This window comes from Cervus canadensis, chromosome 4 (assembly GCF_019320065.1).
Source record: "Cervus canadensis isolate Bull #8, Minnesota chromosome 4, ASM1932006v1, whole genome shotgun sequence".
Classification (NCBI taxonomy): domain Eukaryota; kingdom Metazoa; phylum Chordata; class Mammalia; order Artiodactyla; family Cervidae; genus Cervus; species Cervus canadensis.
Window position 1 is genome coordinate 70,110,563 of NC_057389.1, and position 27,270 is coordinate 70,137,832.

Consider the following 27,270-nt stretch of genomic DNA (forward strand, 5'->3'; position numbering starts at 1 on the left):
ATATTTTGTTAGTTTCAGATATACAGCAAGGTGATTAAGTCATATATATTTTTCAGATTATTTTCCATCATAGATGATCACAGTTCAGTTCAGTTCAGTCGCTCAGTCGTGTCCGACACTTTGTGACCCCATGAACCGCAGCACGCCAGGCCTCCCTGTCCATCACCAACTCCTGGAGACCACCCAAACCCATGTCCATTGTGTTGGTGATGCCATCCAGCCACCTCATCCTCTGTCCAAGATCCTGAATATTTTTCCCTGTGTTACACAGTAAATCCTTGTTGATTATCTATTTTATGTATAGTATATTTCTGTTAATTCTATGCTTCTAATTTATTCTTCCACCCATTTATCCCTCCTCTCCCCACCCCTTCGGTAACCACAAGATTGTTTTCTATGCCTGTTTGTTTCTGTTTTGTATATAGATTCCACATTGTTAGATTCCACATATATGTGATATCATATAATTATTGTCTTTCTCTGTCTGACTTACTTCACTTAGTATGATATTCTCTAGGCCCACCCATGTTGCTGCAAATGACAACATTTCATTCTTTTTTATGGCTAATATCTCATTATATATCTATATTACATATATCTCACATCTTCTTAAATCAATCATCTGTTGATATTTGGGTTGTTTCCATGTCTCAACTGTTGTAAATAGTGCTGCTATGAACCTTGGGGTGCATAAATCTTTTTGAATTAAGAATTTTTGGCTTTTCTGGATATATGCCCAGGAGTAGGATTGCTGGATCATATGGTAACTCTATTTTTAGCTCTTTTAAGGAACCTCCATACTGTTCTTCATAGTGGCTGCACCAACTTATATCCCCACTAACAGTCTATGTGGATTTCCTTTTCACCACACCCTCCCTAGCATTTATTATTTATAGACTTTTTGATGATGGAGAAATGACTTATTCTTAAGCCTGAAATATTTTGTTGTGCCAGAAAATGAGAAAGTGCTCAAAGAATGATGCAGACATAGGACATGCAATTTCGATTCCTGGGTTGGGAAGATATCCTGGAAGAGGAACTGGGAATTCTTGCTGGGACTATCCCATGGACAGAGGCACCTAGTGGACTTGCAAAGAGTCGGACATGACTGACAATACACACACACATTAGAAACACAGGAGCCAGCTCAAAGGGGCTCCTACTGACCCAATCTTGGACAATTTGAGCACTAAAATAAATAATGATAGCAAAGCACTACTAATACAATTCACTTGGATCAAATGAATTTATGAGTCTTGCAGACAGAACAAACACCCTATAGTAGAAAGAAAACTAATAAATATATATGGCAATAGAACTAGAAGATTAGCATTTGTCAACTATCATTCTAATGCCTGAATCCTATTATTCCTGCCAAAAATGTTTAAACTGAATCTAACCAGGAGGAAATAAAGACAACTCAAACTGAAGGACAAAATAACTGACTAGTAATCTTCAAGACGTCATCTTCATGACAGAGAAAGAGAGGAGCCATTCCAGACTGAAGGAAATCAAACAGAGAAGGTAACTGAGTGGAATACCTAAACACATTCTATTATTGGGACATTTGGTGAAATCTGAGTAAGTTATGTCAATTTGATAATGGTATTATATCAAAATTAATACACTGATTTTGATAATTGTATAGTGGTGATGTAAATGAATGTCCTTATTTTTAGGAAAACATGAAGTGAAATATCTAGGGATGAAGGGTCATGGTGTGTGCAACTTAGTCTCCAATAGTTTAGGAGAAAGAGAAGAAAAAAAGAATAAAGCCAAGGTGATAAAATGTTATCATTTAGGGAATCTGGTGAGAGTGATGAAAAGCCTATGGGAATTATTTATAATTTCCTGTAAGTTGGAATATGTCAAAATAAAAACTTGAAAAAACGAAGGAAGAAAAACAAACTTTGAAAGTGAAATCAACCAATCAAAAAAAAGGAGTTTATTAGTGGGAATGTAAAATGGTTCAGTAGCTCTGGAAACCAGTATGGCGATTCTTTAAAAAACTGAAAATAGAATTACCATAGAATCCAGCAATTCCATTCCTGGGTACATATCTAAAAGAAAAGAAAGCAGGATCACAAAGACATATTTGTACATCTGTGTTAACAACAGCATTACTCATAGTAACTAAGGTGGAAGCAATCCAAATGTCCATGGACAGATGGATGAAGAAAATGCAATATATATATCATATGACAGAATATTATTTAGCCTTAAAAAGGAAGAAAATTCTGCTTTTCGGCTTTCGGCTAGGAGGAGGCGAAGGTGCAACTTTCTTCGGTCGTCCCGAATCCGGGTTCATCCGACACCAGCCGCCTCCACCATGCCGCCTAAGTTTGACCCCAACGAGATCAAAGTCGTGTACCTGAGGTGCACCGGTGGGGAAGTCGGTGCCACGTCTGCCCTGGCCCCCAAGATCGGCCCGTTGGGCCTGTCTCCAAAAAAGGTCGGTGATGACATAGCCAAGGCAACTGGTGATTGGAAGGGTCTGAGGATTACAGTGAAACTGACCATTCAGAACAGACAAGCCCAGATTGAGGTGGTACCTTCTGCTTCTGCCCTGATCATCAAAGCCCTCAAGGAACCACCAAGGGACAGAAAGAAGCAGAAAAACATTAAGCACAGTGGAAACATCACTTTTGATGAGATCGTCAACATTGCCCGGCAGATGCGGCACCGGTCTCTAGCTAGAGAACTTTCTGGAACCATTAAAGAGATCCTGGGGACTGCCCAGTCTGTGGGCTGCAATGTTGATGGCTGCCACCCTCATGACATCATAGATGATATCAACAGTGGTGCAGTGGAGTGCCCAGCTAGTTAAGAACTGCAAAGGAAAAAGAAAAATAAAGGATCATTTGACAACCAGTGGACTTTAAAAAAAAAAAAGAAAATTCTGACCCATGCTACATCTGTCAGAACATGATGAACTTTAAGAACATTATGCTAAGTGAAATAAGGATACAAAACTCTATAATTTCACCTTTGTGAGCTATCTAAACCAGTCAATTCATATTAACAGAAAGAATACTGATGGTTGCCGGGGCTTTGATGAGGGAAAAGTGAGGAATTGTGTAATGGGTATAGAGTTTGTTTTGTAAGATGAAAAAGTTCTGGATGTCAATTGTACAACCATGTGAATATACTTAACACTACTGAACTGTACACTTAAAATGGTAAAGATTGTAAATTTATGTGTTTTTTACCACAAGATTTTAGAAAAAAGTTATGATTTACTGATGAAATTATATAATACATGGGAAGGAATAAAGGTTATGGATGAAACAAGATTGACTATGTATTGGTAATATTGATGCTCAGATGTTGGTATGTGTAGTTGTATTAAATCAGTCTTTCTACTCTTCTGCATGCTTGAAACTTTCCATTAAAAACATTTAAAAAATATCTGCACTTCAGAATTTGTAAGTTGCAATTTAGATTCTGTGAGATTGCCTCGTATCTTTACTCAACTGATGTCTTTTGACCATTGCTGAGTTTCATAATTAAGTGGAGAATTAGAAGACCAGAATTGTGTTTAGAGATCTCCAAAGATATTTAGTCCCCTGAGAAGGAAGTGGCAACCCACTGCAATATTCTTGCCTGGAAAATCCCAGGACAGAGGAGCCTGCCAGGTTATAGGTCATGGGGTCACAGAGAGTCAGAAACGACTGAGCAATTAACAAAGATATTTAGGGAAGTGTCAAGAAACTGAGGATCTCCAGCACAAAGTGCTACGTGACATAGTTCAGACTTTAATGATAATTTTTAATATTCATGCTTAAGAATAAGAGTCATGTATTAACATAGGAGCAAGCATGGCTGCAGAATGATCTGGACCAGTTCAGTTCAGTTGCTCAGTCGTGTCTGACTCTTTGCGATCCCATGGGCTGCAGCACGCCAGGCCTCCCTGTCCATTGCCAATTCCCAGAATTTACTCAAACTCATGTCCATTGAGCCGGTGATGCCATCCAACCATCTTATCCTCTGTCATCCCCTTCTCCTCCTGCCTTCAATTTTTCCCAGCATCAGGGTCTTTTCAAATGAGTCAGTTCTTCACATCAGGTGGTCAAAGTATTGGAGTTTCAGCTTCAGCATCAGCCCTTCCAATGGATATTCAGGACTGATTTCTTTTAGGATGGACTGGTTGGAGCTCCTTGCAGTCCAAGGGACTCTCAAGAGTCTTCTCCAACACCACAGTTCAAAAGCATCAATTCTTCGGTGCTCAGCTTTCTTTATAGTCCAGCTCTCACATCCATACATGACTACTGGAAAAACCATAGCTTTGACTAGACGGGCCTTTGTTGGCAAAGTAATGTCTCTGCTTTTGAATATGCTGTCTAGGTTGGTCATAATTTTTCTTCCAAGGAGCAAGCGTCTTTTAATTTCATGGCTGCAGTCACCATCTGCAGTGGGAGAGTCTGTCACTGTTTCCACTGCTTCCCCATGTATTTGCCATGAAGTGATGGGACCAGATGCCATGGTCTTAGTTTTCTGAATGTTGAGTTTTAAGCCAACTTTTTCACTCTCCTCTTTTACTTTCATCAAAAGGCTCTTTAGTTCTTCTTCACTTTCTGCCATAAGGGTGGTGTCATCTGCATATCTGAGGTTATTGATATTTCTCCTGGCAATTTTGATTCCAGCTTGTGCTTCATCCAGTAACTTGTATCAGTTAAGCATGTGATTAATTTTGCTGATGGCTACGTTAGGAAGGAGCAGGAAGGAAGGAGGAACTAGTTGGGAAGAGTGCCCGCAGAGGCATTGAAGTCTCCAGGAACCAAGTAAGTACATCCATGGGTGATCACAAAGGGCGCATAGTGTGTTCAGTAGTCCTTCTGTCTCTACAAAGCCTGGAGTTGACATTTAAGGCTGGTTTGTTAAACTAGGCAACTTTTCAGCTCTTTTCAGCACCTGAGGCTGCAGCTGGGGTAATGAGGAAGAGGAGTGAGATAAGTGATGGTGGAGTGCTGAGCTTGCACCAGCTTGTGCAGGGCCTGAAGCTTGTTTCTTTTCCACACTACTGATAAATGATTATATTTTCATCATAAGAGTGAAACCTACATCAAAGTATTACTGTGAAAAACTGAGATTGCCCTTCAGTTTAACCTTGCTTCCACTACCCACCCACTATGGGAACCCACTGTTTGGGGCTCATCTTTCCTTTCTTTTTTGACCTTCAAGTTTCAAATCAGAAAGAGAAAAGCCTAAAGATCCGATGGTGGTTCTTCCTCCCCATCCCACCTTTCCTCTTCTCTCCCCCTCCTCCCCTTCCCACCCGCCAAGCCTATGTTTAAATGTCAGAGCACCTATAACTCCGAGAAAATGTCTGACCATTTCCCATTTGTTGGGCTCCTAGATTGTAATCTCCCCATGGCCAGAGCTTGGGTTTTACTATGTTTTGAAGTCTGTTTACTCAGGGTGACTGAGTGGAGGAGTGGTAGGCTGCCTGGATAAACTGGGTTTGCCTTTTTCAATCTGGTTCATACTTGCTGCTACTGCTAAGTCACTTCAGTCGTGTCTGACTCTTTGCGACGCTATGGACTGTAGCCCGCCAGGGTCCTCTGTCCAGGGAATTCTCCAGGCAAGAATACTGGAGAGGATTGCCATGTCCTTCTCCAGGGGATCTTCCCCACCCAGGGATCAAACCCTGGTCTCCTGAATTTGCAGACAGATTCTTTACCGTCTGAGCAACCAGGGAAGCAAGGGACATTGAAGGGACCCAGCCTCCAAGTAGAGACCCGGTCAGGTCACACAAACTCTGGTGGCCTGAGCTGAAGCCTCCAAAGGAAGGGAAATACATAAGAAATGTACGGAAACAACATGGCCTTGTGGGGAAGACCCTGGACTTGCAGGAAGGATGCAATAAAGCGGTGGGTCTCAATGTTACCTCTCCAAGGCTCCTGATAACGGGGTTTCATAACACCCGCCGAGCCTTGGAGAAGAAACTTGTGCAGAATGAATCAGGAGGAGCCATGTTGCGCAGCGACCACCCCCTCGGTGCTCCTGAGATCCAGACTGCCAACCTGCAGTGACCCTGTACGCGCGATGGTCCCTTGGTCCGGTCTGCTTCGCCTCAGGACGCGGCAGGAGCCGCGCCAGTCCTGTGTCCTGGAAACGCGCGCTGGTGGCCGCGAGCCGGGAGCGCGGCCCCGGCCCCTCGGGCTGCGCCGCCGTCCTGCTGCCGCCCTCCTGTGGCCGCTGCGAGGCGACCTCCGGCCGTCCTGCGGGCCTCCTCCCTCGGCCGGTGACATCACCGCATTCCCGTCCCGGCTCCTCCCGCCTTGCCGCCGCAGTGACAGGCGAGCCGGGCCCGGTGGCGGAGAGGAAGTGTGGGGCCGCCGCGCTGAGCCCGTCCCCGCCGAGGCCGAGCGGCTCCCCCCGGGGTGCTCGGGTGACAGTGCCGTGGCCGCCGGGCGCAGCGCGGGGCACGCGCCGGGCACAGCCGAGCACCAGACGGACGCTTCGGCGGAGACGCGGGGAAAATGGCTGATGACTTTGGCTTCTTCTCGTCGTCGGAGAGCGGGGCCCCCGAAGCGGCCGAGGAGGACCCGGCGGCTGCCTTCCTGGCCCAGCAGGAGAGTGAGATTGCGGGCATAGAGAATGACGAGGGCTTCGGGGCACCTGCCGGCAGCCAGGGGGGCCTCGCGCAGCCGGGACCCGCGAGTGGGGGTGAGTCAGCGCGGTGGCCTGGGTACTGGGGGTTGGGGGGGGATCTGGGGCTCGCACCCGGGGTCCTCGGCCTCCGGGCCCTGCGGTAGAGCGAAGAAGGCCTGCTGTGGCCGGCCAGCAGCGGGCCTGGGGCTGTATGTGTACCTGAGGGGGACCTGGAGAAGGAAATGGGGAGGGGGATCTTGTGGCCTTCCCCATCTGAGGCCCCGCCTGGGGCTGAGGATCTGGTGGCTCCCGGCATAGAAATTCGTCATGACATTTCATTCCCAAGCCAGCTCCACCACTGCCTGTCTCTGGAATCCAACGCAGCCCAGCCTCGAGCTTCCCAGTAGGCTGGCTGCCCCGGGCTGAGCCCTGCGAGTGTGCACAGGACCTCAGACCTCCCGGAACCTTGGACTTAGCTCCCTCCTTCAGTTGGGAAAGCAGGAGGCACTCTAAGAACTTACAGACTTTCCTGGAGGATCACCTGCCATCCTGCGGTCACTGTTCTAGGCACTTTATTTAACATTTCATCATTTCATGTGCATTATAAACCCATTTCAGAGATGGCAGAAACAAGGCTCAAAATGTACACTACTGAAAGAACTAGTAAGTGTCAGAGTGAGGACTAAACCATTTCTCTCAGACTCTGAATCCTCTCCCCCTGGCCACATTGTCTTCCATATGCCAGGCTCTGAGTTAGACACCAGTATGGGGGCAGGGGTACAGAGGGCTTGAGTCAGATGTGATCCTGCCCTCCTGGGTTTGGAGAGGGTTTGGAGCTTAGTGGTTTTGCACAGGTGGTCCAGGGCTATTGGGGTTAGCTTCAGGCTCAGGGTTTGGGGCCTGGTCCTTGCAATAGCGTGTTTATCAGCAATGTTCCTGCTGTAGTTCTGCCTGAAAGAACAATTTCTTAAAGTTAAAAACTAGCTATCATTTTCATGGGCGCATCCAAAACAGCCCCTGTTTCCTGTTAATGTCATTTTAGTGGGGGTTTATGGGCCTGTTGGAATAAGTGGTAGCTTACATATTTAAAAAAAAATGTTTACAAGTAAGGCTCCTTATAGTCATATTTGTATTCATTCAACATTTACTGAGCACCTACTGTGTGCCAGATGCAGTGGGGATACAGATATGAATAAGACAGTTCCTGTGACTTGAGGGGCTTGAGCATCTCTGTATCCTCTTCCTGTGAGAAACATAACAAGCCCTTTGTCACATGTAAGAAACTGGAAGCCCAGAGAGCCTGAGTGTCTTGCCCAAAGTCACACAGCCGTGAGTGACAGACCTGAAATAGATCCCAGGCCTCTCAACTCTGGGCTCCACATTCTTTCAAATGCTGTGGCAGTCACCCTGGGAGGTGATGGGATGTGGAGGGGGGGGGGGCGGTCTTTTGCTACCTAACCAAGTCAGCAGTGAATGTCTTCTGAAGGAGCAGCAGCTTCTAGCACTTTGGCACAGACCCTCACACACCCCAGGGAATTCCTAGAAAATATGGGCCCACGTCTTGAGACTACCAGCTTCCCCAGTCAGGTTGGCATGGGAGAGGCCCTGCTGGGAGAGCCCATGTCAGAACCAGCTAAGAGAGAAGCAGGGAGAAGTCAGGCACAGGGCTGCAGAGGTGGCTGGGGTTTGAACAGGCTGTGACCTCTCCTAGGACGGTGGGACTCCAGGGATTTATGGCCTGGATGGGAGGTTCCCTCTCTGGCAGGGGTGGTACAGGTTGGCCCCAGACCGGAGGTGGCAGGGAAAGAAGCAGGGACATGGCCCTCTGAGGGTCTCCTGGACTCAACAATCACTAAAGCTGCAAATGCTCAGCTGCCCTGCTGAGTGGAGCACAGGGATCTGAGAGGAGTTATGGGATTCGGCTCAATAGGTGGCCAGATAGGATAGAATTGATCTGACCCTCCTAGGTCTAGATGGTGATGAGTAAGTAATCCCCCGGAGACCGGTGATGAGTGCCAGAAGCCTGAATAAGTTGCAAAAAATGTGCCTTAGGCTGCTGGAAGCTGGACGGAAGCTCCTGCAGCCAGCACTACTCATCACTTCTCAGTCTTATCTCTTAAATGATGCCCTTGTGCTGAGTGCCCTGACTTTGGGGACAGGGGGAGCTTCCTGGATGGCTCAGTGGTAGAGAATCCTCCTGCAATGCAGGAGATGCGGGTTCAATCCCTGGGTCAGGAAGATCCCCTGGAGGAGTGCACGGCAACCCACTCCAGTATTCTTGCCTGGAGAATCCCATGGACAGAGGAGTCTGGCTGGCTAGAGTCCATGGAGTCGCACAGAGTCGGACAGGACGGAGCATGAATGCGTGCATGTACCTCAGGCAAAACTGTTTACAGTAGGCCTGAGCCTGAGCTTCTTTGAGTCCCTCCTCTGGGGCTGGAGTTGCAGCCAGCCTGAGCAATAGATACTTTGTTTCCATTTATCAGCCTTGGGTAGGGCCCAGGAGGTTTACATTTTCACACCCAGATTTCTATGCGCCCTGCCTGGCTCTGCCCTGGACTTGCCCAGTCATTTCCTGGGCAAGCCCATTTTCCCCTGATGGGACTCAGTAAGCTCCCAGAAATGCTCTGGACCCCATCTGTCCCCGTCCCAAAAAAGGATTAGGGATCTGAGGGAAGTCACAACCACAGCTTATCCCTGGGACTCCTATCTGCCTCACTCCTGTTCTGCTGGCTTTGGGCTGTGGGTACATGATTCTTAACGTGCTGTGGGCTGGTCAGGACGGAAACTCGTAATTCCGTGTGTGGGTGTGTGTGGATTCCCAAGGAGGCTGAAGCCTCATTTCCGAAGGGGAGCACCCATGGGACTGAGAGGCTGGGTTGCAGAGACTTCCTGAAGGACAGGGGGGGGCCCCTGGCCGCTCCTGCGGTTGAGGGGTCTGAGACTGGGACTGGTCAGGGTGGAGTGTGGGAGGGGGCACAGCTTCGCCTCCAGAAATGCCAAGTGCACAGACCAGCTTCATGAATGGACCCTGGTAACTTCAGACCCTGTAGAGGAGATGCCCCTGGAGAAGACGCTGCCACTGATTTAGGGACCAGGCCACCCGTGCAGGAGAAACCCCATCTAAACGAGCAGGGAGCACAGCTGACAACTGTTGGCTAAAATCCATCACTGTTTGAAAACAAAATTGATTAGAATTTATATCTGCTGGGGATTTTTTCCATGGGGTTAAGGACCCCTCCCTTTAGTCCCCAAGCTGGAAGCACTGTCACTGTGACTCACGGCTCTATCTGGCTGGTGAAGTGTACTTGTCCATCTGGGGTGGTCTTGTACAGCCTCCCGCGGCTCCTGGCTAAGAGGCATTGCAGTTTCTGAGAGTCCTCAGGCCCTGCAGACAACAGCGGGCCCCCAAAGAGCAATTCAGCTTCTGTTTAGCCAATACTGACTGCTCACCCATAGGAGCTAGCTGAATGGGATACAGAGCCTGATAAGGGAATGCATGACCCATGGGAGGTCACAGTAATCATGTAAGAGGGTGGGGGGTGCTATATAGTATTTGGGGATCCTCCATAGTAGTTGAGACCTTCCATCAGTGCTCAAGGTAGAAGGGGAAGCTGTGGAGGGCTTCGCAGAGGAGGTGATTGGTGAACTGGGCTTTGGAGAACGACTGGATCCCCAAGAGCATTCTTTGGTGAGGGAAGTGGAAGAAAGGCATGGAATGTGGCATAGTGTGTTTGGGGAAGGCGGAAACCAGAAAAGGGTTTGTGGGAAGGACTGGTGGGAAGTGAGGCAGGAAAAATGGGCAGGGCCAGGTTGCAAAATCCTCATGAGTTATGGTTCAATGTATCCATTCAACAAATATTTATTGGGCACCTGTTGTGTGTCAGGCACTGTTGTAGGTGCTGGATCCCAGTGATGGACAAAACAAAGTCCCTGCCCTCCTGGAGGGCTTTCAAGTGGGGTAGACAGGTAACTAGCACGTACAAAAATAAACGTATCAGGCTGTGCTAGGTGATACAGAGAAAGTACTGTACGGGGGGGAGTGGGGTGCAGAGAACAAATGTCAGGGATGGTCAGGGAAGGCCTCTAATAAGGCAGTGTTTGAGCAGAGGCTGAAGGGCTTGAGGGAGCAGGAGAGCCTTCCAGGGAGAGGGAACAGCACCTGTCAAGTTTCCAAAGAAGGAGCAGACCCTATGGGCTGCCGTGGTCCACAGAAAGTGGCTTTCATTTTAGTTTGTGTTCATTTTATTTTTAATTAAAAGAGTTATGTAGGTAAGTGTATGCTTTTCATCAGCCATGGCGGTTGGTTTGAAAGAGGTTTGGGAGAGGGTGAAATGGAGGCAGGGAGGCCTGTGAGTGGACAAAAGCCATTTAGTCCTTCTTTCTTTAGTGCGTTGATTCATTTGCTATTCAACAAATAGCTTCTGAGCACTTTCTAAGCCGCAGGTGTGGTACCTGGCTCTGGGGAAGACAGTGGGGAGGGTTTGGACACAGGTGTGTCCCTCTAGGTGCTCACTGCCACTAGTACCTGTGCAGGCGGGCCTGGCGGGGGGGCGGAGGGACCCCCAACTTTAAGGGTTCCTGCTGCAGCAGAAGTCACGGGAATTTGTGACTAATCGGGTGTCAGGGCAAGGGACCGGGAGGAGTCATTGTTGAGGTGAGGGCCGCAGTAAATCCTTCTGGGAGGGGCAGGAGGAGGAAAAACAGGCCAGGTGCTGCCTGGTAGGGGCTGATTCCTGCTCTCCCAGGTGAAGCCGTTGCTCAAGGCACCTCAGGGACAAGCGGAGACGCGCAGTGCCTTCTTCCTGAGCCCTCGCAGACCTGCCCTGAGATTCCAGCTCCTCTGCTGGCTCACTGGGCATAGGCCCCATAGGTAATCAGGCCATTCCTAACTGTGGCTGAGGGGAAATTAATTTCAGGTAGGTGAGTAGCTATTACTGGCTGGTGACCTTGGGCAATCACGTAGCCTTTCTGGGCCTCAGTTTGAGAATCTGTAAAATGGGTTGATAACATACCTTGTGCCTTTCAGCACAAGGCTATGGTGAAAATTAGATGTGATAACAGCTATGAGAAGGCTTTGTGAACAGTCAAGGACTGAACCCAGGTTGTTTATGTGTACATGATGTCTGCATATGTGGAAGTCAGTACACACACACGGATATATAGAGAGGTTGGCTCAGTCGCTAATGTAGGACCCTGCTTATTATAAGCTGAGCAATGAGTAATGCTGTCTTCTTGTTCTCTTTCTATCAGGTTCTGAGGACATGGGGACCACGGTCAATGGAGATGTGTTTCAGGTAAGCAAGATTCTGTCCTCGCAGCGGGGGGGACTGACAGCCTGGGTCTCAGTAACTTTTTGGCCCCCATCATGGGTAGGAAGAGGGCTTCAAGTTCTGTTCATTGGGATGGGAACATTAAGAAAGGTTTTGACACTTTTTTTTTTTTGGTTGTGTAGGAGAAGGGGATGAAGAATAAGGACCACACAGATAGGGATCGATGGGGTATGGCCTCAGGTTGCCCATGGTAATGTCTAGCTTGCCAAGGAAGAAAGAAAGTGGCTCGCAGTGGCATGGACTAAAGGAAACACAGGGCCCTGCACGTGTTTGCTACTGGCAGGAGGCTGACCCCAGCGGTCATCTCTACCATGTCTGCGCATTTTCACTGCGTGCGACCCAGTTAAAAGAGATTTCACTTCTCAGAATTTTCCTAAAGAAATAGCTGGACAGAGACACTCAGATTCTTTGTACGATTATTTATAGTAGCAGACAAACTGGAAATCATCTACGTGCCCATTCTTGAGGACCTGGGTAGGTAAATTGGAAAACCATGCTGTTGTTACAAAGAGCAGTCAGAGCTTTCTGTATGGACGTGAAAGGATGCCCATAATATAAAAAATCGAAAAGCAGCTTGCAGAGTAATATGCACAGTATGGTCCTGTGTTTTATTTTAGAAATACGTTTGCATGAAGATCTGAAAGGATGTGTACCAACTGTTGGCAGCTGTTAACCCCAAGGTTGTGGGAGAAGGGAGGGAGGGTAAGGAAAAGCTTTCACTTTGAGTGGTTTTAAAATTCTTTGTAATGATCTGTAACACACACACTCTCTCTCTCACACTTCCCCCACCCCCCGCCACCCCCCTCCCCCCCAAAAAAACCACAGCTAGTAAATACCCACTCCAGTATTCTTGGGTTTCCCTAGTGGCTCAGACCATAAAGAATCTGCCTGCAATGCGGGAAATCCGGATTTGATCCCTGGGTTGGGAAGATCCCCTGGAGGAGGGCATGGCTACTCACTCCAGTATTCTTTCCTGGAGAATCCCCATGGACAGAGGAGCCTGGTGGGCTACAGTCCATGGGGTCGTAAAGAGTGGGACACGACTGAGCGACTAAGCACATCAAAGATATTTCTAGTTAAAAACTTCTCTCCACACTCACCTAAGCCCCCTCCTTTCCTACATATACAGATCATATTAAAAGTACTTAAAGAATTTGGAACACAAATAGTATCCTTAGGACCCCACAGATGCAACAGTCTTCACCAGACGAACTTTAATTCCCACTGGACTGGGTCAATGACCCTTGACTGCTGCAAGATCTCCTGAGCTCTGCCTCATGGAGGAGCTGGCCTCCTAAATCCTCAGGGAGAACAAACAATAGTTTCTTATGTAAGAGGGATGGGCTGGTACCTTACACAGGGCAACTGGCCAAGTCCCATTTCTGGAAAATTACTCAACTACCGGCAAGCTAGAAAAGTTAGTCTCTAGGACTTTAAGAGCTTCGTGTCTCCTTGGGCCTGCCTGAGAGCTACAAATAAGCAGCACTGATGCCTGGTCAGTTAGGCAGAGCATGGAGACTCAGACTGCCCCTGTCCTGCACATACTTCAAAGGACTTGGCTTGATCCAAAAGGTCTGTGACCTAAAGTGGCCCTGGAGCTGGAGATATACTTGGGGCCATAGTACCTAGAACACCAGGAGCAAGATAATTTTCCCTTTCTACACATTAGCACCTTGAGGCCTTCTCCCATCCTGCCCCCTGGCCTCACTTTGTATTGAATGAATCTGAGAAACCCTAGGCTTCCTCCCCAATCTCAGTGGGAATTTTCTTCTCACTGCTACCAAGAACAACCCCAGGTGTGTTTATTTGTGAATCATTTGTGGGAGACTTGGGTTGGATCCCTGGATTGGGAAGATCCCCTGGAGAAGGGAATGGCTACCCACTCCAGCATTCTGGCCTGGAGAATTTCATGGTCTGTATAGTCATTCCTTGGGGTCACAAAGAGTTGAACACAACCGAGCAACTTTCACTTTCACTTTCATTTCACATCTGTGCCACGCTAGCATCCTTACAGGCAGGGAAGGGGGTCACAGATGAGGCAAGTCACTCAGAAGCTTAGTGGCCAATTTCAGGTTCATCTATATGTATGCAGTGTATGCTAAGTCACTTCAGTCCTGTCCGACTCTTTGCGACCCCATGGACTGTAGCCCACCAGGCTCCTTTGTCAATGGAATTCTCCAGGCAAGAATACTGGAGTGGGTTGCCATGTCCTTCTCCAGGGGATCTTTCCGACCCAGGGATCAAACCCTCGTCTCTTACATCTTGGGCTTTGGCAGGCAGGTTCTTTACCACTAGCCAACTGGGAAGCCCTCAGGTTCATCTAAATTTCTTGATCTGGTGCCCTTTGCTCCATCCCCTTGTTGCTGGACCAGGCAGGCCACAGGGGCCAGCTTGCGGGTGGGAAGCCCCTGCAGATTTCTCTTAGGATGGAGCACAGAGCAGGGTCTGACTTTCAAGGGTCCTGGACAGAACTTTCTTGCTACCTTACTTGATCTTTTCTGGAAGCCTGTGGGCCACTGGGAGCTTCCCTGGTGGCTCAACAGTAAAGAATCTGCATGCAGTGCAAGAACCACAGGAGACATGGGTTCAATCCCTGGGTCAGGAAGATCCCCTGGAGGAAGGCATGACAACCCACTGCAAGGCAAGAACCCAGGTGTTCTTGCCTGGAGTATCCCTGGACAGAGAAGTCCATGGGGTTGAAAAGAGTCAGATACGACTGAAGCGACTTGGTACGCAACACGCACATGGGCCACTGCGGGTCCAGCTATGAACCTGATCCCCAACAAGGCCTAAGGATAAGCCTGTCCAAACCTATTCTAATTCTTCCTGCTGCTGCCAGGGGCAGGGAGAGAAGGCCCCAGCAGGACACCTTCCTCCTACACAAGCTCTCTTGCTTCCTCCACTCACGTGGCCATCATGCCCACTGAGCTACTTAGAGGAATCAACAGCTCAGCTCAGCTCAGCTTTAGCTGGTCAATCCCCAGGATCAGCTGTGCCTCATCCTCCTGGCTACCCATGGTGTCACAGCACGTGCTGGGCCAGCCTGGCCCCCGGAAGCCCTTGTGGTGGTCTCCAGTGTCCAGCGGAGGGGTCCCTCGGGAGAGGGGTGCCACCAGAGAGCCGGGCCGAGTCGAGCCCGGCCCTGATTGTCGCCTCCTGCCTTTTGGTCCCGGCCATTCCCAGATGCCTTCCCTTTCGAGCTTGGGAGGGGCTCCAAGCATTCCTGCAGCCCTGGGCGAGCCCTCCCGGGCTGTCAGGCCCCTGGCAGCTGACCCTGTTTCCTCACTGGGACAGTCTAGTGATTGAGGAGGAGCCCATCCCGTGACTCTTCCAGCCTCACTGCTCACTGGCAGGGGCAGGGCTGGAAAATAAGTCCAGATGAGTGGGTGAAGGGGAGCCAGCAAACAGCTTCTCAGGACCTCGTCTGCCTGCAGCACCGCTGTGTTCTCCTGGTTGTGGTGATGGTGCAGGGTGGCCGGCCGACTGATGGTGGGGAGGCTGCCATGGGCGATGCTGCGGAGCCATGCAGCTCTGCCCTCTGCACATGTGCTGTCTCCAAGCCTATGGGCTACAGCGGTTGCAGGGCAGTTATCATATTCAGGCCCACTTCACACCTGGAGTGGGATGTTGTCACTCCCATTTGACAGGTGACGACACCTATGGAGCATCCAGGAGGGGACTTCTTAAAGGTCGCATATCCAGTGAGTGGCAGGAGGGGACTTAAAGCCCAAGTCCCTCTGATGCTGTGTCCCAGGCTCTCCCCATGCCCTCCACATCGCTTTGCAGGCAGCCCCTCATTCCTTCATTTAGTCAGCTCACATTCTGAGTGCCATGCGCTGTGCTCAAGGCCTTGGATGTAGAGGCAAATCCAATGGCTGTTGGTTCTCAAAGAGTCCAAGTGACAGACTTGAAAGTCATGCAGGACAGCAGGGGCTCAGGTGTGGGGCTGGTCTCAAGAGCCAGGAGTCTGAGTTCTTACTGTACATAAAATGGAAGTATCAGTCGCTCAGTTGTGTCCGATCCTTTGTGACCCCAAGGACTGTGGCCCGCCAGGCTCCTCTGTCCATGGGGATTCTCTAGGCAAAAATACTGGAGTGGGTTGCCATTCCCTTCCACAGGGGATCTTCCCAACCCAGGAACGAACCCAGGTCTCCTGCATTGAAGGCAGATTCTTTACCATCTGAATCACCAAGGAAGCTATTCTGCATTGGGCACCACCCAAAAACTTTAATGGATTAACTCATTTCATCTTCCCAACACTCCTATCATGTAGGTTCCATTCATTATCCCCACTTTACTGATGAGGGGAAGGAGGACACACAGGAAAGTTTAATAGCCCTGGTTACACAGCCGGAAAGAGCTGGGACCTGAAGCAGTCTCAGCCGCTAGCTGCTGCACGGAAGTCAGAGAGGGCAACAGAAACGGATGCTGGAAGTGGGTTCCAGGCTGCCCAGGGGGAGGTGGGTGGTCCTGGCTGGGAGGACAGCTCGTGCAGAGGCACAGAAGATAAGATGCTCAGTCTGGGGCTGCTGCAGGGAAGGGTGTGCTGGGGGAGCCGGAAGAGACCACAGGTGCGGGCCGTGTGCCTGCAGGTGGGAGGCATAGGGGTGTAGGGGGGCGGAAACAGCTCCCAGCCAGAGCCTGTCAGTGGGCCACGTTGGTGGAGGAGGCGGGCTCAGCTTGACCGGGCTCTCCACTCAGAGCCTGGGGCACAGCCAGCTCTGGGCACCACCTGCTGGGGCCACACTGAGCCATGCCCCTGGATGTGGGGTGCAGCTGCTCCAGGCTACTCCCTTCAACCCTCCTAACCTCCCTCCGTCCCCAGCATCTACTCCAGCTGCTTCTACACCCGGACTGAGGCGCTGCGGTGAAGTCTGGATGGCATCAGACAATCTGGGCTTCATTTCTGTTTTTTCCCAGCTGGACGACCTTGGACTAGTCGCTGCTTTGAGCTGGATTTGTCATTTGTAAAATGGGGATGAGAAGCCCTCCCTTGCTGTCCCCACAGGTCTGTTGAGAAGAGTGCTCTGTAGCCTTAGAAGCTTCTTATCCCTGAGCTAGCCACTCAGTGAGCCAAGGAGGGTATGAAGGCAAGTGTGAGAGAGACAGGGAGTGGGCCTTGGGACAGTGGGAGGACAGGGCACGGTCTCTAATCTTGGGATGGTAGACGTGTTAGGGAGGAAATCACGTGACACAGAAGTGACTTTGGCCCCTGCTGGCTATGTGTGGCTGGTGTGTTACACCCAGGAATTCAGTTTGAATTCTGGCTCTGCCAGTTGTTGGCTGGGTGACCTTGGGACTTTGAAGCTAGACTTTTTCCTACCTGTAAAACAAAGATAATAAAACCCACCATGAAGGTTTGTGAAGGCCAAAGAGAACCATTTAATTGAAAGTTCTTTGCAAGTTTTTAAGCACTCTAACCTGTGAGTCTTAATTTTAGGGCAGTCTTGAAGGAGATGGTGGGGCTTCCCAGGTATCTCAGTGGTGAAGAACCTGCCTGCCAATGCAGGAGACACAGAAGATGCTGGTTCGACCCCTGGGTTGGGAAGATCCCCTGGAGTAGGAAATGGCAACCCACTTGAGTATTCTTGCCTGGAAAATTCCATGGATAGAGGAGCCTGGCAGGCTACCATCCATGGGGTCACAAAGAGTCGGACACGACTGAGCACGCACGCACTTCTAAAGGAGATGGTGAGTCCTGAAGGACACCATGGAATGACTTCTACCCCTCCAGCCCACCTCTCTCAACCCATCTCATCCACACATGGCAGCATGTCTGTACTCACATTTTCCCAAAGGCACCAGCCTCACGTGGTCCTTACGCTGCCAACTCTTGGTCTGAAATGCCTTTCTCCTGTCTCTTCCCAGCCTACTGTGCTCCTCGGCTAGAAAGGTCGTGCCCTCCCTTGTCCCCCCTCTTTTCATGACCCATGTTATGCATGTACCCCAAGTCATGGTCTGCATTTGTGAGGAACTCCCTCTGCCAAGCTCCTGGATGATGGGCCAGCTTGTTCATCTCTGTCCCCAAGCATAAACATATGTTAATTCATTCAAGAGATGTTGAGCTCCTCTCATAGCCAGGCCTTCCCTGTCCTAGTTACTTACAGAGACAGTCTCTGTCTGCATGGAACTCACTTACTGGGGAGGGGTGGGGGGCAGATAGTAAAGAAAATCAGAACGTGTTAGTTGCTTAGTCATGTCCGACTCTTTGCAACCCAAGGACTATAGCCCACCAGGCTCCTCTGTCCATGGGGTTTCTCAGGCAAGAAATACTGGAGTGGGTCACCATTCCCTTCTCAAGGGGATCTTCCTGACCCAGAGATCAAACCCAGGTCTCCCGCATTGCAGGCAGATTCTTTACTGTCTGAGCCACCAAGGAAGCCAGTCTTTTAAGATATCATGAGTACCAAGAAGAAATAAAATGTAGCACCTGAATAAACACATAGACACCAAAGTAACTGCACTTGTCTGCAGATGGGACATTCTATAGGATTGGGTAGAGGTCCTGGTAGCCTGGACTCAGGACAAGGTTGTTCCCAGAACGAAACAGGGTGGGGCTCACCTTACATCAACTTGTGATCAACTTGTGTTGTTGAGATTAGGGCCCTCGAAAGTCCCCTTGAGATGTCATGAGAGACTCTCTGAATTGAAGTATAATGCTGGACAGGGAGGAGGAATAAGGGTAGTGCCCCAGCTGCCCCACCCAAGGGTGGTCTGATCCAAGGAGCCAGGCAGCACTGCCTCGCCCTCGGCCTGCCCTTCTGTCTCCCCAGGGAGATGCAGCTCTTGTGTCCATCTGCGTGCTCCTCCACCTTGCTGCCCACAGCCCCTTGGACAGACACCCAGCCCTCCCTCTGAACTGGCACATGCTGGTCCCAGGGGGATCTTCATCCACATGGCCACTGCTTGTTGAGCACCAGCTGTGTGGGCCCCATTGGACAGACGCTGTTGGGTGGGGAGAAGACATTAAACAACACTGGGATCCATGACAGTTTGACGAGTCCTTGAGCAACAGAGCAGTGAAAGGAGGGACAGGTTCATAGGGCTGTAAACAAGGTTCTGCCCTGCTGACAGGGATCTCCCAGTCCAGCCAGGAGACTCGCATGGTAGAAGGCAAAGGAGCACGGGGAGAGGAAGGGCTGTGGTCTGCTTGGGGGTTTGGAAATACCCCAGAGCTGGTGACTTCTGAGCTAGAAACTTGGGATGGAATAAGATTTCATTAGCTGGGGGAAGGAGGGGAGACAATTGCAGGCCGAAAGCACAAAGGCGGGGCAGCGTGGGTGTGGGATGGGTGGAGACAGGAATGCACGGGCGGACAGAGGCCAGAGTGGGACTGCCAGAGATGGGCTGGATCATAAAAAAGCTCTGGCTCTTCAAGAACAGAGGGAAGCCCCATCCTGTCTGGGCTGAGCTCTCAGCCTGCCATGCTTGGAGTCCCCTACCCTGGCAGGCAGCCTGGACAATTGGGCAGAGCCCGGCCTGGAAGTCAGAGGAGGCCTGGACTCCAGCCCAGGTTCTGCCATGACATTGTGCTGTCTCTCCTGGCCCCAGTTTCCACCCTCTATAAGATGAGAATGAATAATAATAATAATTCTAGCTATCATTTGCTGAGCCATCGCTCCATGCCGGGCACTCTTGTAAATTTCTTACAAGTACTGTTGCATCAAATCCTCACACCAGCTCTTAGAGGTAGTTTTAGTATCATATTCATTTCAGATGAGAAAACTGGGGTCAAGCAAGGTTGAGTTACACACATGTAGCAGGGAGTAGAGATGGGATCTGAACCCAGATGGTCTGGTCTCCAAGTCTGAGTTTCCCATCACTGCACAATCTTAGCTAAGCCCACCCTGCCTATCTCAGGACTGTTCACTCAGTAAATAGTTACAGAGTACCTACTCTGTGCCAGGCACTGTGCTGGGTGCTGGGGACACAGCAGGGAACAGGGCAGGAAAATCCCTGCTGTCACAAATGTGACATTCTGATAGAGGAGACAGACAACAGACAAGTAAATGTATTATAAAGTGAGGCCATTTGGGCCTGTGTGTTACTGGGTGAATAAAACAGTGCTCAGTCGTGTCCGACTCTTTGTGACACCATGGACTGTAGTCTGACAGGCTCCTCTGTCCATGAGATTCTCCAGGCAAGAATACTGGAGTTGCCATTTCCTCCTCCAGGGGATCTTTCCCACCTAGGGATCAAACCTCAGTCTCCTGTGGTTCCTGCATTGGCAGACAGATTCTTTACAATTGAGCCACGTGGGAAGCCCACAGCTAACAGAGTGGAACTTTAATGATAGAAACACAGGGAACTCTCTCTGTGTGCCAAGAAGCAGTTGAAGTTCTTTACGCTTTTAAAACTCAGTTCATCCTCATAGTAACCCTATGGAGTGGGTGCTGTTCTGTAGCCCATTTTGTGATGAGGAAAGTCAGGCACAGAGAGGCTGAGTAACTTGCCCAGGGTCACAGAGGGGAAAGAGTGACTGGTGGAGGGCACCGCAAGTGCAAAGGCAGGCTACAGTCACAGGAGATAGTGGGCATGACGTGGTTTGAGATGTGAGGGATTTAAAGAAAACCGATGTGTAGGGTTTTCTTGCTTATAGAAATGACAACACTTTGACCCAGAAGTGGCTAAAGAATAAAGGGAAATCAGTGGCCTATGTAACTGGAAAGGAGTAGTCAAGGAGCAGAGACAGAGGGGCAGGTGGACAGGCTGGGTACACTGGCGTCTGTCTGTGTCCTAGGAGGCCAATGGTCCAGCGGATGGCTATGCCGCAATCGCCCAGGCGGACAGGCTGACTCAGGAACCCGAGAGCATCCGCAAGTGGAGAGAGGAGCAGCGGAAACGGCTGCAGGAGCTGGGTGAGGACGGGGCTGAGGCTGCGAGCTGGGCCGGGCCCCCTGACAGGGCTTCCCACTGGGGTGGTGGTTTGGGACCATCACCGAGGTCGGGTGGGAAGCCTGAGAGTACATGGGGCTCCTTAGTGTGGGAACTGGCAGAGGTCGGGGCTGAGGGGAGAAGCCTCCAGGGCAGCTGTGCCTCACATTCCTCCTGGAAAGCGGCTGCTCATTCACCTGTTGGGGGTCGCAGATGCTGCCTCCAAAGTGATGGAGCAGGAGTGGCGGGAGAAGGCCAAGAAGGACCTGGAGGAATGGAACCAGCGCCAGAGTGAACAAGTCGAGAAGAACAAGATCAACAACCGGTGAGCAGAGCTATCAGGGCGTGAGGGGGCTGTGGGGACATGAGAGGAGCCATGGTGTGGGGGACTGTCACAAGGATGGGTGATTTGATGGCAAGAACATGGAGGAAGGAGAAGCCAGACCCCCAGGGCTGTTTCCTCAGTGGCCTGTGGAGCTCAGCACCCTGAACGCTGCAGAGCTGGTGACTGTAAGCTCTCGCCTCCTCCCCGCAACAGAGAAAAGCGAGTCCACCAGTCGATGGACGAGGGTCTAGGACCCGCTGGAATGTGAGCCAGGTGACCCAGAACCCATTGGCCAAGAGCTGGACCGGGGGCCCTGTGGCCACGGTTAGCATCACAGAGCACACAGGCCTGGCTGGGGGGAAGAACTAATGCAGGGTTTTCCTGCTTCTCGAAGTGACAACACTTCAACTCAGAAGTGGCTGAAGAGTAGAGGGAAATTCGTGACCTATGTAACTGGAAAGGCCAGGGGGAAGCGGGCGGGCACAGTGGGCTCCGGCTGAAACGAAGTCCATCAGTGCTCACTTTTACTGTCTCTCAGCCCTGCTTTCCTTCCCCCCACCTTCACTCTTGGGCACACACCCCAGGGATGGGGCCCCAGGTGGCCGCCGGCAGCTCCAGACGCCTGCTCTATTTTCTTGGCAACTCCAGTGAAAGTAAGCCTCTCGCCCCCAGCAGCTTCAGGTGATCTGGTGTGGGGTCACGTGCTCATCCCAGGCCCAGCGACTGTCCCAGGAGCAGAGACTCTCTGATGGACCCAGATGGGGTCTCATTTCTTGGTTTGTGTGTGGGGTCCGATCCCACACAAACCACAGGGACTGGGCAGGGGCAGCTGATGCTTTACAGGACAATAAGGATGCCCTTCCCGGAAGAAGAAGGACAGGTGTTGGGCAGGAAAGACAGTGGAGACCCTCCAGAGAACCCCTTGCAGAAACGCTCTCTGCCCAGAGAGCGCCCGGCAGCCCCTGCCTTTGAGGCCGTGCCCTTGAAGGCACCAGACCCGCCAGGGAGGGGAAGGCTGGCTCTGGGAAGCTTCCAGCTTCCGTTTCAACAAGCTGCTGCCTGCCAGGCCCTGGGCTGGGCCCTGGGGAGGCAGAAATGAGAAGGACCGCATCTGTGTCCTCAAAGAGCTCAGCAGTGGGCAAACGTGCTGGGCTGGTCTCGGGAGCAGGGCCTCTGCAGGAAGGCTGTGGAAACAAGGGATGTGGGAAGCAAGGGATGTGTGCAGAGGAGTGGGCCTCTAGGTCTGGGGACCTGGGCTTTGGAGGACAACTAGGAGACCAGGACACAACATGATGTGAAAGAGGCCGTTGTCCTTTCTTTCTTTCTGTCCAAGAAATGCTTGGGCAGCAGGGAGAGAGGCGGGAGGGAGGGCCGGAGTGAGGACTCACGTGTGCAGGGCCTCGAATGTGAGCGCTGGGAAGACATGGGCTGTGGGAGCCACTGAAGATTTGTGAACAGGAGGAGTAACAGGATAAGGGCTGAGTTTTAGAAAGGGCCCCCTCCTCGGGTGGGTGGGGGATCTCTGCTCTCCTCTCTGGGCTGTGGAGAGTTGCTGAGCCTTCCAGAACTGTGCTTCCTAACACGTCTCCAGCTGGAGGTACTAATGCTGATTTCTCTTTCTCTTTAACCCTCTGCCTGTCTGTCCACCTTGCCCTGCTGTTCTCCCCTCACCTAACCCCCTTCCCCCAAGGATCGCTGACAAAGCATTCTACCAGCAGCCAGATGCTGATATCATCGGCTACGTGTACGTGTCTCCTTTGCTCCTCTGCTGGGGCCCCTGTGTGCGGCTGGCAGTTTCTTGAGTCTCCCTGGTGGGGTATGAATGAGTGTGGCTGGGCCTGGGGCAGTGATCAGAGAAGGAGGTGAGCCCGCAGGGTGGACCCAGGCACCAGCCTTCACCTCCATCCCCCTGGCAAATGTGTCCTGAGCATCTTTGAGACAGATTTGCTAAATCCAAGCAGAGACAAGGAAAGAATGCTGGCCATCCTCAGGTGATAGAGGCAAAGGGCCAAGCAGCCCAACAACCCCAGCCCTGAGATGGCTCTCTGGGGTGGGAGGTGGGAGGTGGGGTGAGTCTTTTGTTGAACAAAACAAGCATGGGGTGCCTGGTGCTGGAGGTATAAAGCATGCCCTGCCATCCCCCACCTCCTGCCTGAGTGCGCTGTTCCTCTCAGAGCTCCAGCCTGAATTTGGCTGCGAGCCCCTGGTGAGACCACCATTGGCCTGTCTCACGTTCCTGGTTTGGGGTCTAGCCGGTCCTGTGCCTAATCACAGTTAACCCTAAACCAGCTAACCCAGTTAGCTGGGTGGTGTGTTAGGGATTGTGAAGCTGAAGGAGAAAAAAAAGCAGTGATGAGTGTCTGATGACTGCCTGGTGGGTATGTGCCAAATATTTGCTGTTCCTCGCCCTGGGTACGCCCTTGGCAGCCCTCTCTTGCTGTCTGGGCTAACCCTCCTCTCACATAACCTGGGACACACCAAAATAACAGCCTTCCACTCCTTCCTCTGTCCACCCTCCTATTTATCCAGTACTTATTGGTGCTTACCCAGTGCCAATCTCCGGTCCAACAGGAATAATATGCACACAGTCCATCCCCTTAAGTTGCTCATGGTTGGAGGTGTGTTGTGATAAGAGCTGCTCACAAGGACACGCAGGGCTCCCACAGAACCACCCTCTGTGGGGGAAGCTTCAGAGATGCGGGACCGCCCCTGGCCCTTAAAGCGTGAGGTGGAGTTTGCTGTGTGGGGAGGGTGAGAAGAGAAGGGTGTCCTTGATGGGAAAAGCTGGTGGGGCAAAGACTATGAGAGGAGAAATACCTAGTGACCTGCAGTGGCTGGGGTTGGGGTATGGGGGGCAGGGAAAAAATCAGTTTGGAGCCACTTGAAGAAAGCCTGTAGTGTGATGTTTAAAAGCTCAGACCTGATCCTGAAGGTAGCGGAGAGCCATGGGAGGTTTCAAGCAGGAGAGTGGGGATGGCAAAAGGGCATTGGTGCTGGAGAACATCGCAGGGGGTTCTTTGCTCCCGTTGTGCCTGAAGAGGTGACTGCTGGACCATGAATCCCGCTTTGAGAGCAAGGTTAGAGGGGAGCCTCTTGACCCGGATAGCTCAGTTGGTAAAGCATCGACCTGCAATGCAGGAGACCCCCATTCAATTCGTGAGTCGGGAAGATCCCCTGGAGAAGGGAAAGGCTACCCACTCCAGTATTCTGGCCTGAAGAATTCTGGACTATACAGTCCATGGGGTTGCAAAGAGTTGGACACAACTGAGCGACTTTCACTTCACTTCACTTTTTGACCTGGAAGAGAGAGCTTCAAAGATCGCTCCCCTCAGCCCTGCTGGTCAGCCAGCTCCACTCAGAACCTTACATTTTCCCAAGCCCACACACACATGTTGTGTTGCTGGGTTCTCAGACCAGTGAGACGGATCAGCAAAGAAGAGACACTGCTTCTCACTTTATAGATTAGGAAATGAGCACCCAGCAGGGAAGCAAGATCCCCCGGGAGGGGCTGGGTCGCCTGAGCCAGGGCCGGCTCATCCTGGATCCCGCCGGATCACCTGGAGAGTGATCACCCGCCATCAGCTAGTGCCTAGCCCTTGGCAGAAATGGTCCTGCTTGCGATGCAAGGGGGACTGCTAAGGAGAGAGGGGCTTTAAGGACACTTGCTTGTCAAACAGAACACAGACCCAGCCCTCCCCAGCCCAGAATCCCTTATTGTCTTTCTCTTAATGACTCCCACGTTTAGGTTTTGTCCACAAAACTACATTTATTATACTTTATTTCCCCATTGTTCCTTCGTCAGTGGCTTCTGTAACTATCAGCCAGAACTTCTGATGAAGAAACGACCACTTTCCATCCTAATCTGATTCTAACCAAAAGCAAAGACTCCAGTGGAGCATTCCCCAGGCTGAGAGAATAGTCATTCTGTGCTAAAAAGAGTTCTGTAGTCAAATACGGGTGACTTGTTTTGAAGATCCTCTTTAGTTGATTCTTTTACACATTTTTGACCACAACATTTTCTGAGGAACACTCATAGGATCCAGAGGACCCTGAGGCAATGCCGAATCAGAGATTTCAGTTTGGTGGTTAGTAAATGTCCCATCCAGTTTGGGGAAGTTTTGAAAATAGCTGAGGTATTACATTGATTTCTCCAAGGGCCTTTAGGTGTCAGGAGCCCCAGCATGGGAACTCTTTTTCCTTTTTTTTTCAATTGGAGTATAATTGCTTTACAATGTTGTGTTAGTTTCTGCCGTACAAGGAAGTGAATCAGCTACACGGTGGAAAACTGGAAAGCTGCATGTGAAAGAATGAAATTAGAATACCACCTAACATCATACACAAAAATAAACTCAATGGATTAAAGATCTAAAGGCAAGACCAGATACTACAAATAGAATACTGTTTGACATAAATCACGGTACTGTTCTTTTTGGATTGGTCTCCTAGAGTAATGGAAATGAAAGCAAAAATAAACAGATGGGACCCAGTTTGGGAACTCTTGATGGAGAGGTGATGAACAGAGAGTGCTGGTGCAGGGGTAGGCTACTTGAGCTTTGGTGACAAGGGAAAATTTTTCTCAGGAGGTAAGGCCCTCACTCAACCTGAATGACAAGAAACAAGCTGTGAGCAGGTCTGAGGGAAGACCTCAAAAAAGGCCCTGAGGCAGGACCCAGGGTTCCTCTGATGGCTAAGGTGTTCCTGTTGGCCTGAGGTCAGAGGTCATGGAACCGGGAAGGAGATGTCTTGGTAAAGTACCCCATAGTAGGCTGGGCAAAACAGCCTTGCTCCGTGGGAGCAGAGCATCACTGCTTCGGGGAAGAGAGACCGCTCTGAAACCTCTCTCCTGTCTCCACCTGCAGGGCATCTGAGGAGGCATTTGTGAAGGAATCCAAGGAGGAGACCCCGGGCACAGAGTGGGAGAAAGTGGCCCAGCTGTGTGACTTCAACCCCAAGAGCAGCAAGCAGTGCAAAGACGTGTCCCGCCTGCGCTCGGTGCTCATGTCCCTGAAGCAGACACCGCTGTCCCGCTAGGAGGCTGCCAGCAGCATGGCCGCCAAGCAGGGGCCCGGCCGGGCAGAGGAGGAGCAGCTGCTTTGGCCAGGGGGCGGCAATGCCTCCCACAGCTGCTACACAGCCTATTCCGTTCCTCCCCATCTCCCGGGGGCCGGGAAGGGGAACCCTCACCCCCTCACCCGTCATTCCCTCACGGCCCAGTGGCCCAGCCCCTCACACCTCTCAGTCCACAGAATTGTGACTGTCCTTCCTGATGTATTTTTTTTTCTTCTTGGCTTAAAGGGTGTGTTGTTAACTCTTTTTACACTTATTTATTATCATTCTCATTTCTCTGGAAGCCACAACTGGTGTCAGGGCTTGGTTTGTGCTTAGAACCTCCCCAGCTTCATGGACTAGAGAGAAGGTAAGGCTATTTCCCTGGTAACCCAGGAGCTCCCAGCTGGAAGTGAGGGAACCCATCTATGTCTGCTGCCTCTAGCTCCAGGAGGAGACAACCAACCTCTCACAGGATGCATTTGCAACTTCAACCCTTTCTGATCGAACAAGCCTGTGAGATAAGGATTTTGGAGAAACAATCAGTGACTATACCTTCTCCCCCTTTAACAGAGGTTGCACACAGGTTACATTCAAGCCATTGTGATCTGAAGTGTTTAAAAAGATTTAATTGCCAACCGTATTAGTTTCCTAGAACTGCCATAACCACATTGTCTGGTTTAGAACAACAGAATTTATGTCTCACTGGTCTGGAGGTCATTAAGTCTGAAACCATGCTGTCACCATCCCTCTAAAGGCCATAGGGAAGGAGCTGTGTTCCTTGGCTTGTACATACATTACTACAATCCTGAGTTTATTATCACATCACCTGTTCTCTATACATGTCTGCTTTTGTGTCCAAACTTCTCCTTTGTATAAGCACACTAGTCATACTGGATTAGAGTCCACCCTACTGACCTCATTTTAAATTGATTACCTCTGAAAAGACCCTATTATCAAATAAGATCACCTTCTGAAGTACTGGGGTTAGGACTTTCAACTAACCTTTTTTTGGTGGGGGTTGGAGGGGGAGGAACAGCAACAAGTTAAAAATAGTGGCCATCCTCTCTAGAAGTGCCATAGCCCTCACCACTTCAT

At 50.6% G+C, this 27,270-nt stretch overlaps 2 protein-coding genes across 3 annotated transcripts; both read left to right on the top strand.

The window, feature by feature from the left end:
* The first annotated feature begins 2,237 nt into the window (after positions 1-2,237).
* LOC122440058 (60S ribosomal protein L12-like) lies at positions 2,238-2,871 on the top strand. Its single transcript, XM_043465838.1, has one exon. It carries the CDS (start codon positions 2,330-2,332, stop codon positions 2,825-2,827), a length of 498 nt encoding a protein of 165 aa, XP_043321773.1. The 5' UTR covers positions 2,238-2,329; the 3' UTR covers positions 2,828-2,871.
* A 3,387-nt stretch (positions 2,872-6,258) lies between these two features.
* CLTB (clathrin light chain B) lies at positions 6,259-26,434 on the top strand. Of its 2 annotated transcripts, XM_043465836.1 has the most exons (6): positions 6,259-6,669; positions 11,848-11,891; positions 20,668-20,785; positions 21,015-21,126; positions 22,817-22,870; positions 25,986-26,434. In XM_043465836.1, the coding sequence occupies exons 1-6, from the start codon at positions 6,483-6,485 to the stop codon at positions 26,155-26,157; spliced, it is 687 nt and encodes a 228-aa protein (XP_043321771.1). In that variant the 5' UTR covers positions 6,259-6,482; the 3' UTR covers positions 26,158-26,434. The 2 variants fall into 2 exon arrangements, with proteins under 2 accessions (XP_043321771.1, XP_043321772.1); XM_043465837.1 differs by lacking the exon at positions 22,817-22,870 and having other exon boundaries at positions 6,262-6,669.
* The last annotated feature ends 836 nt before the right edge of the window (positions 26,435-27,270 follow it).